Source organism: Taudactylus pleione, unplaced genomic scaffold (assembly GCF_031769625.1).
Source record: "Taudactylus pleione unplaced genomic scaffold, aTauple2 ptg000563l, whole genome shotgun sequence".
Lineage (NCBI taxonomy): Eukaryota > Metazoa > Chordata > Amphibia > Anura > Myobatrachidae > Taudactylus > Taudactylus pleione.
Window position 1 is genome coordinate 643,814 of NW_028284965.1, and position 15,833 is coordinate 659,646.

Consider the following 15,833-nt stretch of genomic DNA (forward strand, 5'->3'; position numbering starts at 1 on the left):
TGTACACCTTAGTGAAAGAGGAGGTGATAGGGAAAAGAAGATATCTCAGAGGGAGATGTTCTGGATTTTTTCCCTTAATACCATGGTTCCCCATGGATTAAATGAAATGTACGAAATCACCCCCTTTCTGTGAATCCCATATATATTTTTATCTCCATCTCTCTAATATTCACTATTGTTTATTGGGTCATTTCTGACTGGTTGTTTTATTATTCATATTAATATCTCAGGTCATTGTATTTCATTTTTTATTTATTTCATCATCAGGTATCTTGGTCATGCCTATATAATTTTTATACATGCATTTTATAAGATCATTGATTGTATATAATTAGCATATTTGTATATTTATTTATGCATGATACTATTTGCTATTTATGATTTTATTTATTGTAAAAGTTTGGTTTTTATGGTTAGATAATCTGCTACAGTATCCTTTTTAAACATACCCTGCAATTATTTATATATTATGCAAAATCTGCACAGAGACTATAAAAAAATGGCCACCGCTTGTGTGAATCCACAACAAAATGGCCGACTTTCCGGAGACGTTTTTCCTATACAGAGGTATATGGGAACAGGGAGACCTTTAAGCTAATGGTCTCTAGGGCTGATATCCCGCGGGTGTCTAAAGACACTATCCCGCGGATGCGCGATGTATACTGACTTCACAGAAGTGACACTAAGCAGAGATCTATGCTCTGCATATACAGCGGGTAGTCCCGCGATATTCACGAGTGCCGCGCATGCGCAGTAAGATCCAAAATGGTGACCGGACGTCCGAAAACCGGATGTGCCATCTATGGACAATAGGGGTTAATTAGACAGGGTATATATGTTTGAATACTCTCCACTTGTATTGCAAATATCCTCCTGACGAAGTCCAGCCACAGAGGCAGAAGGGACGAAACGCATTGAGGCTGTGGTGACCCCCGCTATCTGGGACTGCTATATCAATCAGATAAGCTCTAAAACCATCTTTCAATTGTAATTTTTTTTTGTGTTATATGTGTGTAATTAAAAAGTTTTAAAATATACTACACTATGCAAGCATCTTTTTCTCCCCATTTATGATCCCACCTGGAGTGAACTAGCTGTGCCACAGGGATGCAAGGGTGTTGATCAAGGATACATCAATATATGCTTATTTATTAGGCACACACGGTATGCTTTGTAAATTATTATAAGTGTGCAGCTGATGGTATAATTTACTGCACTATAAAACGCTTGATCTCACCTCTTCTACTTTCATAAATTTTGTGGCCGTATTTACCATCCTAACCTGGAGGGAAGTTCTACACTATAAAGGAATGTATGATTGTGGACCAGGAAAACATCATTATATGCCTGCTTATTAGGCACATACAGTACGCTTTGTAATTTAATATAAGTGCGCACTCAATTACAAAACTTACTATACTATAAGGCGCTCGTTATCACCTCTTGTATTTTCATATATATATTTATATATTAAAATCACCCTCAAATGTTTTGGTTCGGTCTTCATTTTGGATTTCTTTATTTCTTTAGAATTGATAAAAAACAGCTAAAATTATGTAACTTGGACCTGTTTTTGTTCCTACAGTATTATTAACATCAATAACATTCATGTACAGTCATTTACAGTCAATTTAAGCAAGGGGCCATATTCACTTAGAGGCGAAAACCCGTTATCGGCGATAATTTATTGCTGATGACGTCATTTTTGCCTATTGTAATTATCTCCGTATTCAATTACAAAGACTTTTCGCCGGTGCGAAAAGTCTTTGTAAAAACAACGGGGATAAGGTTTCTCCAGCCTTTAGCTGGCGAAAAAAGTGCAGTATTGGGGTTTAGGGGTTCAGGCTTAAAAAAATAGCCTGCACCCCTGGGAATGGCCCCTAAAATTAATGTATATCAAAAAAAGTTTTTAAAAATAATTTGGAAAACACCCCTAAAAATTAACTTTCATTTTGGGGGGAAAAAAAAATAATTAAGGAACACACTTCTAATATAGAAAAATTAAATCCAGAGGGGTTCTAAAGTATGCAGCAGGTGTTTTCTTCATTGCGGGTAGTAGCAGCAGGTGCATTTTTGAAGAATTTTTAAAAATCACTTTAGGGACTTAAAAATATGCTTGTACCCATTTTCATGTACCCCAAATTTGATGGCCATAGTTATTTTTCCCCCAAAAAAATCCTAAATGCTATTCTTCAATACCTCTTCACAGGCGCATTTATGCACCTGCCACGGCTATTTAAAAACCCGACTTGCCTTCAGCAGGAAATATTGGGGGTACCCATAGTGATTCCTCATATCGGGACATCTTTAGGGGGGCCAAGGATGATTACCCGAAAATTTACAGGTTTTTTTTGCCGCTTCAAGTTTTGCCGGGTCCCGTTTTCAAATTCTTTGAAATTGAATACTGGGGTAATTGGGCACTGAGAAACTGAGCACTAAAGTCAATTATCTTATTATGGGCCATTACCATGGAAAATCCAAATGAGCAAAAGCCAAAGATTTAGGAGTCAAGGTTATTAATGAGGATACATTTTTTTGAATTGGGGGACATTTATTTCAGTAAACAATTACTTCTTGAACAAACCTCCTTAAGTAGTATTCCAGTACTTTCAGTCTCTAAGAAAGGATACGAGAGTCAGAGGAATATCTTTTTCTAGTGGAACCCAGTTCTTCTTGTCTTTTCAAGCCGGATTTTTGAGTTTCCTGTGTTTTCAAGTACTTTTTGTGTCTTTCTGAGGACTTCCAGCTGAGCCTTTATGGGTGTCCGGTATCCACCCTGAAAGGAGGGGGTATTGTCAGGGTTCAGCCTAGGATCGGCTATCTTTTACCTCCATGTTGGCTTCCCCTGACCTCATTGTGGTCAGATGTCTAGTGCAGTGATGGACGAGATGATGAGTATTCTGCCTTAGGTGCTTTCTGCGGACTTCAATAATTGGCTGTGTGTATTGGGGATCGGAGTTCCCATCATGGGTGCCGCCATGACAGTTCTTCTCATGTGACAGTCCTCCTAACCAATGGTAGCATGATTTCAGTCAGCTGATGCTGTGCTCTAATTATCTGCTACTCCTGGGTATAAATCCGCACACAGAACTCCAGGAAGTTGCCCGATCAACTATTGTCACTCCTAGTGTTCTAGTTGAGTTCTGTTCCAGGTTCCCTTGGATTCCAAGCCTTAGTTCCAGTGTTTTCCAGGGAGCAGCACTGCTATTACATCTCTGCCTGTGTTCCAGTGTTTCCTTTCAGCACCAGTGTGATTAACATCTCTGACTGTGCATGCTGTATCTGTGATTTCAAGCTACAAGCTTATCCTGAGTGTCTCACAGCTGCATCACTGTGCAATCTTCTCTGTGATTACAAGCTACAATTGTTCCCTGTAAGCAGCAGTGCTAATTACATCTCAGCCTGAGAGCTTTACTTCCAGTGACAGTGCTTTAACATCTCTGCCTGTGTACTACCAGTGTTTTCCAGTGAGCAGCAGTGCGACCAACATCCCTGCCTATGCATTAAGTTACCAGTGTCTCCTGTGAGCTACAGTGCAATTACATCTCAGCCTGTGTATATTACTAGTGCCACTCCGTGTGGCAAAAGTGCATCCGCACGCCATTCCCTGTGTATCCTCTGTGTGTCTACCCATGGTGCTTAAGTGCGTCAGCACTCCACTCCTAGTGTTTCCCTTGTGTGCCACCCCATAGTTCAAAAGTGTGTCCACACGTCACTCCCTGTGTTTTCTCAAGTGCCACTCCCAGTGTACCTCTTTAGGAGTAATTCCAGTGAATCTCACAGTATTACCACTAAAATCTCTCTAGTGTCTACCAGTTGTGCTAAAGTGCATCAGTACGTCATTCCAGGAATACTCTTAAGTATCACCTCTCTGTGTAACAGTGTCTTGGTTAGGCACTCTCCCTGGGCCACTGATATCTTGAGTCTCTATTCCCACTGATCTTGGATACATGGTCAAAGGACTGCGACCTGCCTGCAGGGTGCAGCTAAGCCCATATCCTGATTGGAGGGGTCACTGGCAAACACCTCCCTGCAGGTTAGATTCCACACCATAGACCAGGTCTCACCAACGTCCAAGGTCCGTGGATGAGGAGCTCTTGTATCCAGGCCTCTCACCCCGAGTTCTTCCCAAATCTAGACCACAACCCCACAGTATATATATATATATATATATATATATATATATATATATATATATAAAACAATAGTACTGTAAAAGTGCTTCAATCTTTAAAGTGTCAGTATATGTCTCTTAATAAATTCCAAAAGTAGAGATATTCTTCAACATCACTCCCTGTATTCAGGTGGCAGCTGTTAGTTCTCCTAGGAGACTGTCGTTGTGCAGTCTCAAAAGGTTTGAAGATTACTAAAAAGGGGTGAGAAACAAGCACTCTATAGTGTATTAAATTATTTTATATGATTCAAGCTCTATATATGTTATGCACAGGGCCGTCATCAGAAATTGTGGGGCCCAGGACTATCATAATAGGCAGGGCCCCCCTCAACCTTCACAAACCCCCACCACTTCCCACAACCCCCCTTCCCCCGCTACCGTACCTATACACAATAATATATATATATATATTATATATAAATACTATGCATGTATTAGTTAAGTCAGAGTCCACACACACTTTAACTTACCTCGCTCGCTCCATGCTTCTTCTGTCAGTCTTCATGCTCCGGGCGGCTCCTCAGCCCTCACACCACGGTTAGGACTAGACTATACAGCGCAGATGGACCTGTGACGTCACACCCACGTGACCCGACCTGATAGGGGGAGGGGCAGGGATGTTAACAGGGGACCAAAAGTGTCCCCTCGCGGGCTTGCTGCCCTCGCCACGCTTCGGGCACGGTGGCTCGCTGCCCTCGCCACAATTATTTATTCCCCCTCTATGCCCTAGTGGATGGTAACGCATGAGCGGTCCAGCCTCCTGCAGTGGTCACGTGGTGGATACATCACAGAGGTCCTTTCTCCAACTAGGAAGGAGCAGCAACCCTCACACCACTCGCCCTCTGCAGCTCCTGTCATTCAGCGTTGCGCGGCGTGACATCACGCGCACCTGATTCAGGGAAATTAGAACAACTTTATTGACAGCAGTGCCCAGCCAATCCAGTAAGGAGCGAGGCGGAGCGGGAGGACGGCTGCCGGGCCCGGCTGGGTGAAGTGACTGACAAGTCACTTAACTGTGACTAAGGTGCTGCGGCGGTGGCAGGTGTATAGTAGAGGATGCTGCCAGGCCTGTCACTGCGGCACTTGCGGCCAGGGAGTTAGTAGTGGTGGGCAGTATGTAGCAGGCGCTGGGCGGCCCCCCGAGTGTCCGGGCCCGGTACTGCAGTACCGGCAGTCCCCCCCTGATGCCAGCCCTGGTTATGCATATCGCAATAAGGTCATAAATAAGCTCATCAGAGTTATATTTTTCACAAATCTTTTTAAGAAAGTTCCTCACAGTTCACAATGGACTATATACCAAGATGTACCTGATATCTTTGCAATGGTGTAATGTTCTCCAATACAGATTTTGCTGGGAAAAGGGGTGAGATAGAAGCCAGCTCCTAGTGTACTAACTTCAATATATTCAGAGGAGAATTAAAATATTATGTGTTCCGTATTTACATGATATAAATGCTCATAACCAAAAAGTGATCTCTCACATGATAATCAAGGTAATTTCTCCCAATAATAAGGTTTGCCAGGATGTACCTCCCTTGATCCAGATTGACCCCACAATGTTTCCTCAATACCATTCAAAGTTCACGTTGGTATATAAGAACAATATGTACTCTTATGGTATATTATCTTGAAAATATATTTTATTATACCACACTACACAGTTTAAAAAATAAATAAAAACAGATAGAAAGACTTTACATACATTTTTCAGTAAGTAGGAAAGAGTGCTGGTCGGCAGTACAGCCTTACAGCCTCAACGTGTTTCATCACACATTAGCCTTTCCGCCTTTACCGATGGCACCGCCATCTTGGGCATTACTGCGCCTGTGCGGGTTCAATGAATATATATATATATATGGATGCAGCAGAGGTAGGTACTCCTGTAACAAAGGGCAAAATCGCCGTGGTGCGCACTTTGAATGGATAAGCAGAGGCAGAAGTCGGTGTCACTCTCCGGTCTTATTAGAAAAGATAGTAGCCATAAGCCAGTCACTGGGTCAATGTTTCGAGTTTATTAAAAACCCGTCATCAGGACTCCTGATGACGAGTTTTTAATAAACTCGAAACATTGACCCAGTGACTGGCTTATGGCTACTATCTTTTCTAATAAGACCGGAGAGTGACACCGACTTCTGCCTCTGCTTATATATATATATATATATATATTTTTATTTTTTTTATTTTTTTATATGACTTGGTTCCAATAGACTTAATCCTATACAAAGGATTCAACCCTCTTTTGAATCCTGGGAGCGTTTAAAGTGCCAGTTCACACTGGATGAGAATCGTCACTTAACAACCTGGTATGTATACTTCATTTTTGGAATAATCAACTATTGTTTTACACCAGACTGTTATACTCACCAATTTCGGTCACCATTACCACTTGTATATTATATTGTACCATCCTTCTGTTTCTGTACCATCCTTCTGTTACTGTTTTGTCACCATATGTTATTTATGTGTTTAAACATTAGTCAAATGTAATGTAATGATTTATATCCATTGATGTATCACCTTTTGGGATTCCCGTGTGGACAAAATGCATAGGGTTTTATATTCAACGTGATTACCACTATTCAAAATGTGTTGTGGAAAAGCCTGAAAAAAGATATACAGCATCTTCCTATTAGTGACATCACAACAATATTATATTTTATATAAGCTGTATTTTATTATCTGTGAATTTTATAAAATGAATTATTTGATTTCATTTTGGTATTGGCCATTTGTTGGGTGACCATCTTCACAAACTGTGGAGTTTTTTTATACATATTGATTGGTACTAAGGGCCTGATTCAGAGCCGTTCGCAATTTGCGGTCGTTCGTTCAGAAAAAGGGGGTGGCTATTCAAATGAACCGTTCGCTCTTTGTGGTCTGTTGACGCCTCCATGTCTGAACGAGCGAGCAAAACCACCGGCCACTATTTTGATAAAAACGCCCCCTGGCCGCTCGCATCATACGTCATGTCCGCTATTTATTTAATTAATCGAGTACATCGAACAGCGTATGAACTGCTCGCTATTCTTGTGGTTGGTTTTTCCTACCACTATATTGCGAGCAGTTTTGACTATAAAACAACCAGGTGACGTGGTCAATGATGCTGCTGTTTAAATTATGCACACCCATAAAACGCCCGTTTTGACCTTTTAAGCACGCCTGCGTTCTTAATTCCACTCCCCGTTTTCAAGCACCTTCCCCTGTTACCACCCACATATGCCTCCTCCTGACACTCAAAGTAGCAGGCATTCGCTATATAGCGAACAAACGATTTCTGGCGGCACTGACTGGTTCGCGCATGTGTATTAAAATCTGTACGCATGCGCAGATGTGAAAACATCGCTCCAAACGAGCGAACGGCCGCTTACGAGCCCTAAGATCAGTGTATTATATACGGTTGTTGCTCAAATGATGATGTTTTAGCGTCCTTGAAGGTAATTTTAATAATCTACCAGTAGTATTGTCAGGGTGTTTTTTTGTTATTGTTTATTTTATCATTTTTTATATTTTTCCTGGATCCATTGTATATTGCTGTGATTGTATTTTATTATTGCATATTTAGCAAAATTATTACCCTACACGTTTGTTTGTTTACCCTATTTTGGGGGTCAGCAAAACCATTCACCTGGAGTACTTATCGTTACCGTTCAGTTGTTCATTAAACTGCACAGTGCCCACACTGAACGATATAATGTTCATTGCAGGCACCCACCTCATCCCCGAACATGGTCAACCTGACGATATCGTCAAGTTGACCGTCATGTTCGGGCGATGAACGATGTCGAAAACATCCAACAGTAGTGTGCAACACTGGTCATTTACAACATTTCAATGGATGATCCATGAACGATTAATGAAGGACTGAACGATAATGATGTTATAGTTCAGTCATCCATTAATATTGTCATGTGGATACGTGCCTCTAGTTTAGCCAGTCAGTTTGCTGCAACCTTTGGCTTATATTGGTGAAAACAATATTGTGAGCTGTTCAAAATTGACTGGAAATAAATGTTATATAGAGTATGGTATGTTATTTATGTTGATAGTACTGTAGGAACAAAAACCTGAATTTGTTGTTTTTATCAAATTTTTAATAAATCCAGATCGAAAACATTTGAGGGTGGTTGTGCCAAAATCAAAACATGACAAAGGTTTAGTACCAGTATATATATTCATAAGACATACTTATTGCATGTTTCTATCTTCATATTTTACAGTACCTAGTGACAGCTCTCAGCTGAACGGACTGACTTGTCCAACGTGTTATTCGGATACATCTTCCACGTGTAACACTGGAGACACCATGCAATGTACTGGAAATGAGAATATGTGTCTTCTCCAAAGTATTGTTTCTGCTGGTAATTATACATAATTATACTTTAGTAACATATTTACTTTCTGCTCTGTACCAAACACAGTGTCACATAAATGAAGACTCACCCACTGTATAATCTGGTAATATACATGATTTATAATGAGGAGTGTACTTGTTACCTGAGATTATTATTCTCAGGTTTATTCCATGACATCAGTATAATCTCAGCAGGAGAGGACATCTTCCAGCTCAGGCCATAATGTAAATGTGAACCGCCAGCTATTCTGGTCTGTACCTTCAGGACATGGAAGTAGAAGGGAAATCTAGGGGTATATTTCCTAAAGTGCAGGTTTTTGGAAGTGGAGATGTTGCCCATCGCAGCCAATTAGATTCTAGCTATTATCTTCTAGAAAGTGCAAGACAAATGTAAAGTAGAATCTGATTGGTTGCTATGACATCTCCACTTCTAAAAAACCGCACTTTAGTAAATTTACCCCAGAGTGTCTGTAATTAGGAAGAGTTGAATAAAATTGTTGTTATGTGGTCAGTAACAAAATCTGCCAGGATCTCAGAAGTGGAATTTTGAACAATCCAAAACAAGACATTCATAAGAGAAATTCTGCTACTTTGTTTCCCTACATGGATTTGAATGGCCACTTCTGTCACAGTATAATGCATTCGGTATGATTTGCCGACTAGCGAGCGGAAATTGATCTAGCAGTATGCCAAACGTATACCAGTATAATTTACTGTCTCCACCAAATTCAAACCTACGCTTAGGGAGGAATCCAATTGGAGGCAGGATATTGAAAGACCCCTGAGGACTAAGTAAGCAATTGGAGGTTTGCAATTAGCTTAATTAGTCCTTAATTACTCACCTTCTGAAGTGGTGACTTCTTTCTCCAGCGTCGGGGGGCTGGGTCTTCTGCAGTAGGTTGAGTATATGAGTGTGTGTGTGTTTGTAAGTGTGCATGAGTGAGTGTGTGTGTGCACGAGTGTGTGTGTGTGTGTGAATGAAACCCGGTATGAGCGACCCCCATGTGAGTGTATAGCTGGTGTTGGGATAACTACATCTCTGCATCCCAGCAGCCCCCGGGACTCCCATTTTTTTACACGCTACTGGGTTTAAAGCCGTGAAAACCCTGCAACCATTTTTTAAAATTGGATACCGCAGGTATCAGGAGCGCGCATATCCACTGTAATCCAAAATTGGGCACCGGAGGCATGAAGTTTTTTACCTCGCTAGACCTCATCCCCAACTGAACATGCCCCATTCCCCTCTTCACTACTGCTAGTCACACAGACTCAGGGCCTAATTCAGTCCCACTATCGAGCGCTGGGCACTCGCAAGCGGGTCGAAGTTGGGCAAGTGCGCATGCGCACGACGGAGGCAGCTCCGTCGTGTGGATGCAACAGGCCCTAATAACGACGGCCAAGCTGTCGTTATGGGTCTTGCACCAAAGGGGGCGTGCTGTCGATGGTGAGTGACAGCACGCCCCCTTTGGTGGGCGTGCCAGGGGCATTGCAGCCCAGACGGAGGCGTTCCCATGGGAACACCTCCCGTCTGGGGCCGGCCCCACTCACATCACTAGTGATGTCAGTGGGAGTGCTTTTGGCTCTGATAGATTGGCAACGAGACCCTACCGCAAGGGTCTCGTCGCAAGCCCGATGGTCACGATGGTCTTGACCATCGCGACCATCATCATGGACGCTCGCATAAGCTGTGGGTGGTAACCCACAGCTATGCGAGTGTCCAAGAGGCCGCTACCAAAAAAAAAAAAACGCTCTGATTCAGAGCGGGCACTCGTTCAGAGAGTCCAGCTCAGAATCAGGCCCTCATTTCATATGCTAAATAATGTATGAAGTCCATTATAAAAGGGGTCAAAGGGAAGGTTTGCCAAGTGTCACACCTCCTTGAAGAAGGCACCTGTGCCGAAACGCGTTGGAGAGCCTCTCATCAAACCCGACACCGATCCAGGCTGACCTCCACTAAAGATCCCCATCCCCACCAGGGACCACCAGTGCAGAAAGCTCTCAGCCCACCCGCCTGCTGGTCCGCACCGCTCACACCTCCAGTGACCGGCTCCACCCCGGACCAGCCCCTCTCCCCCCCTGCTCCCAGGCGTGCTCAGCAACTCACTCCTGGCCAGGGGTGTCTCCACCATCGATCCCCATTTCCACGAGGGACCGTCAGTGATAAGAGCATCCCGCACATCCGGCCGCAAGTCTGCCCAGCCAACATCACCAGTGACCAGCTGCATCCCGGTCACACTTTCCACATCCCCCCTCCTCCCTGGGTTTTTTTGAATCAGTATCCCAGGCAGACCTCCCCCCAGGGGTGGTCCCAGCTCACACGCTGCAACCCAACCTCCCAGCAGCTCACCCATCCACACCTCTGGCTCCACACCACCAGCGGCACGACCAAGAGCCAATTTCAGCTGCATACTATGGTCGCTGACCTCCGCAGACCAATCAGAACAGCCGTGCACTTGCAGCACACCAGCAACACGCTGATCCAGCTCACCAACAAACCTGCAGCTTCCAACCTATCTGCAACGGCCGCAACGTCGACCTACATCACCATAACAAAAAAACCTACCGGTAGGTAAGTACTGCCAAGACTCACACCAACACGCGGGACGCCGCACAGGTGTTCCAACACACTCTGCAAATCCCCCCACCCCCCGAGACTTCCTAGACTGTCGACCATAGGTCCAGCAGGGGTGACGTGCAAGGTCACTGAACCGCACGGGAAGGAGCCCCCTAAAAGGGTCCACCTACCTCACCAGTCTCATCACCACTCATCACTGAACCCCACCCACCTGCCCGGGATCTTAACAGAGCAGCATTGTGACTACTCAATAAAAGATTTTGCCCAAAATTACTGTGTCTCGCTGGCCTCATTTTGATCCTATTCCATTCCCCTTTTCACATTACTCCAAACTACACTCCATACCCAATCACACCCTCCTCACTCCCAAAACATCACCACCACCAGAAGAAACATTCTAATTAACACCACTCACAAACACACACAAGTCATCACCATTACTAGCAGGAAGAGCGCACCTTACCATCCCCTACCCCCATACGTTTTCAGTGCAGGAAAGGTACTCCCACACAAAGATGCAGCACCCCGAAACCACAACACACCACCCCCTGGTCAACGAGAGCGCAGTTCTACCGCCCATCTTCAAGTGTCAAACTAGGATGGAGGACTCTTGCATTTACAAAGAGTTCCAGATGTTTGGTTTTAGTGCAAAGCAACAGGATCACTGTCTAATTTTCCAAACACATCCCTTTCACACCATGGGGCTGATGTAGACTGGTTGCAGCTCATCAGAGGGACTATTTAGAAGGGTATGTGGTAAAGATGATGGCAAACAGGATCCAAGGCATCAATATACTGATGCCGGTATCCCGGCACCCGTCACAATGCCGACGATGCCATACCAAAGACATCAGGTTACCGTAATTGGCATCCCAACCGCTGGCTGGTAAGTAAGTGTGTAAGTATGACAGTAATCCCAGGGATGAGGGGGTTAGGTTTGCAGACCTCCTTGGGGGGGTTAGGGTTAGGCATCGACTGGGGAGGGTTAGTGATAGGCTGTGAGGAGGGGGGTTAGAGTTAGGCACCACCATGGGGAGGTTATGTTTATGCACATCCTGCAGAGTGTTAGGTTTAGGGTGCAGGAAGGGGGGTTTAGGGTTAGGCACCACTTGGGGGGGAGGTTAAGGTTAGGCACCACCAGGATAGTTAAGGGTTAGGCGCCACCAAGGGAGGGCTAGTGTTGGTGGGGGGAAGGTTAAAGTACTTATCGGCCCCTGTTGGGATTCTTCACGATCGGGATTCCGGCATCTGAATTTGAACCGCTTGCATCTCATCTACCAGCATATCATACTGATTCCATTAATATATGTGACAAGCCTTTATAAGGCTTGTGAGGATAGGAGTTTTCCTTTAGATCACTAGGACTGACCACAGTAATGGTATAACTTGATTTTAATGCAATTTCAAAAGTAACGTCATGTAACAGGTATGGCAATAATGCACAGGTAGGTAACACTATCTGGCAATTGGCAAGGTAATGTTCCTGAAGCAAGTATCTAGGTGTCTGGTCCCAAGGTCCAGCAAACATTCGTAAAACATACCGTCTTTCACTAGAATACTAAGGAATAGGATAGTTTTTCTCAAACTAGAGTATTATCTCTAACATTGGTCTCTTTTAAAAGGCAAAACCAGGCTTATTTTGCAATTTTAAAATGACTCCTACAGATGTGTCCTGCAACATCTTTTCTGTGTACGCAGCAAACTTCGCCATTCATGGCAGAAGGTGTGCACCCGCTAGTGGATATGCACACTGCGTTTGCACCCGTGCCTCCATAGGAATGCCTGGTGCGATCGCAGTGTGCACCATAGCATGCCGTAGCGTATGCTGCAGCAGGTAACAGCGTGCTGCGATGCGTGCAAACGTTTGTAGTGCTGTCGGAAAAGATGTAGCAGGACACATCAGTACTGTAAAACATTGGGCACGGGTCCTGCAGTCCGCAGGCTATTACATACACCCCACAGCAGAGTCTGCAAAATGACCATGGCTATAAAAGGATTTGAAGGTGTTACTAATACTGTTAGGCACGAGGTGCGAGGTGCGAGGTATGGGGATGCAGTGTAATCTTTAATTTCTTCACAAGAATAATTTAAGTATTTTGCTATTCTAATAACAAAAGTATCGAGAAAGTGAGCATACAGCTATTCAATAAAGAACAGTGATCTACGTTTACAAAGGCCTGAAGCAATACAGTGCAGAAATTAGGATGGGCCTTGCTATCCAAAATTATGCTAATAAATATAAAAAAAACAATATCCCAAACCAATATAGAATGATAGTTTAGTTTATCGACTCACTCAATATATCATGTGGATTGATTCTCCAACAATGATATATTATTCCCACCACGGCCCTCATCTCAGAGCAGCAGCCCCATGCCCTAAACCTGATGTAGAAGCAAATATCTGTACTTAGAAATATCAATATTATTTGAAAGATACATTTTGCTTTCTATTCTTTATTTTTTCTGTGATTTTATGTATCACTTTGGATATGGCGATATACAGTATCGATTCAGAATATCGATGTGATGCTGCCGATTGGCCATCCCTAGCAGAAATCCCGCTGACAGGAAGAGAAAAGCAGTGAAAAATTACTACTTCCTGCTTTCATCCATCAAAGCGTATAGCTCATCCCTAAATCATTAATCATAAAGAAAGCGGTCAAGTAGTGAAAAGCCCTTAACGCGTTTCGTCACTTACACGTGACTTTCTCAAAAGGTCCTGGCTGGGTCCCGTCGCCTGTGTAATCGATCTGTCAGGCACTGGGAATGCCACATATGCACTAGCGATGGGGAGCTGCACATGCACATGTCACCACCGGCTTCCAAAGGGCTGTATTGTCTGCAGCCCCAAGGAACCGGTTAGGGCTGGCAGAAAGGCAGAGTAGCGGCTTCCTCCTGGAAGCCGCTCTCTGCTAATAGCAGCCCAAACTAGCAGTCCCAGGGGGAGGAGACGCCTCCCCCTGGGGCTGCCTGTTGTAAATGTGACTGGCAGGTGGCACTTCCAATAGGAAGCCACTTCCAGTTACAGTGTAGCCAGTGTAGTCATGGACTGCACTGACTACACTGAGGTGGTGCATTTTGCTGGGGTGGTCTGCAGCCTCGCAACCCCTAGGCAAAATCCGCCACTGCTAGGGACCCTCAATAACAGGATGTGTACCATTAGGGTTAGTGGTTATGGTTAGGCACTAGGGGAGGGTTATGCACTAAGGGAGAGGGTTAGGGATAGGCACTATGGGGGAGGGCAAGGTTAGGTTTAGGCACTAGGGGGACGGTTAGGCTTAGGCACCGGGGAGAGAGGGTTAGGGGTAGGGATTGGAAAAGGGTTAGAATACCGACCTACAGGTGTCAGTATTCTAAACCTGTAGGGATGCAGGCATTGGGATTCTGACCGCTAGGATCATGAGCACCGGCATCCGTTACCCAACCCCATTTGAGGAGGTAACGGGGAGTTGCGGCAGAAAAAACATCGGCATGTCTCGGTCATTTTCGGGGTTGTAGCCTGAGTCTGCAATCTCGTATGCAAATGAAGTGGTTGTGTTGTCTTAGTTTATTCAGCCATTTTGTATAACCATAGGGCTACTCAGACGGCCAATTATCGAATAATTTGTGATGACGGCTACATATTTGAACACAATTGCCTGCAGCAATAGCATATTTTCATACAGCAGCACCGGAAGCTAGTACAAAATAAATTATATTCTTCTTACATAGTCCATGAGAGGTTTATTCTGGTGATTCAGGCTGATTGCAAATTTACCTTGCTCAACTGAAAGGCAAAGATCACCTCTTAGAAAATCTAATTTTGTATAAGAATTTCCTCTTTATTAGAGATGTGCGCTTCGGGTGGATTCGGATTTCTGGAGAACAGAACCGCACATCTCTACTCTTTAAACTTTTTGTATCTGTGCTAAATAAGTTACAATATTTATTCACTGATATTTTTCTTGTTTGATTTTCACAGTACAATATACAGCTATTCGGGGTTGTGGCACAAAAATTTATGCACCCTAGGCTACTACTATACATCATATGGTGAACTGGAGGTGACAGGCTCAGTTACATGTACTAGCGGAAGTTTTGGCCTGCGCAGCAGTGCGTCTTTTTCCTTTGTTATTGCTATAGCAGTGGCTAAAATTGTGTATTTTTGAACAGTCATTTCTCAGACATCTTCATGTTCTGAAACATAAACATTGCTAAACATTTCAAAAATAAAATGATTTAAAATATTTTTGACAGTTGTATTTTTTAAATGGAAGTGATTATTTTATTGAAATTATACTAATACAATAGAATAAAGTAATTATGTAAGTGCTTCCCTATTTATTATTTTTACCCTGGTACCCACAGACCATGAGTACTATAAAAGGTCAAATGCTATTCAACATAGGGTCAGTCACTTCTAGGTGGATGGTGAATAAGTTTTTAAAAGGGGGGATTATTATTAATTGTATTTAGTATGAAAAGCCCGATAGCAGATGGTAACAATATTTGAACTCAACTCTTATTACACACTAGCTGTTGCCCGTGGCTTTGCCCACAATGAAATCGCTGCTTCCAACATTTTTTTTATTTGAGGTGTTCTAGTTGTATTGCTTTGCATGGGGGCTGTGTTGCAGGAGTGGCCCACTTGTCCAGTAGCGCTATGCATACAGACTGGTGGCAGCAGCGCCTGCACCAACCACCCACACCAATGTCACTGTGTGCCCTGTGCACAGACTGCTATGTAGCCTA

At 43.6% G+C, this 15,833-nt stretch overlaps 1 protein-coding gene across 1 annotated transcript in view; it reads left to right on the forward strand.

Moving 5' to 3' along the window:
• The window catches only part of LOC148481769 (phospholipase A2 inhibitor and Ly6/PLAUR domain-containing protein-like), a 73,109-nt gene that overhangs the window by 19,936 nt on the left and 37,340 nt on the right, over positions 1–15,833 (forward strand). Inside the window, exon 4 of the mRNA XM_088453015.1 lies at positions 8,392–8,532. Within this exon, the coding sequence (XP_088309141.1) occupies positions 8,392–8,532 (141 nt within the window). The remainder of the gene's footprint in view (positions 1–8,391; positions 8,533–15,833) is intronic.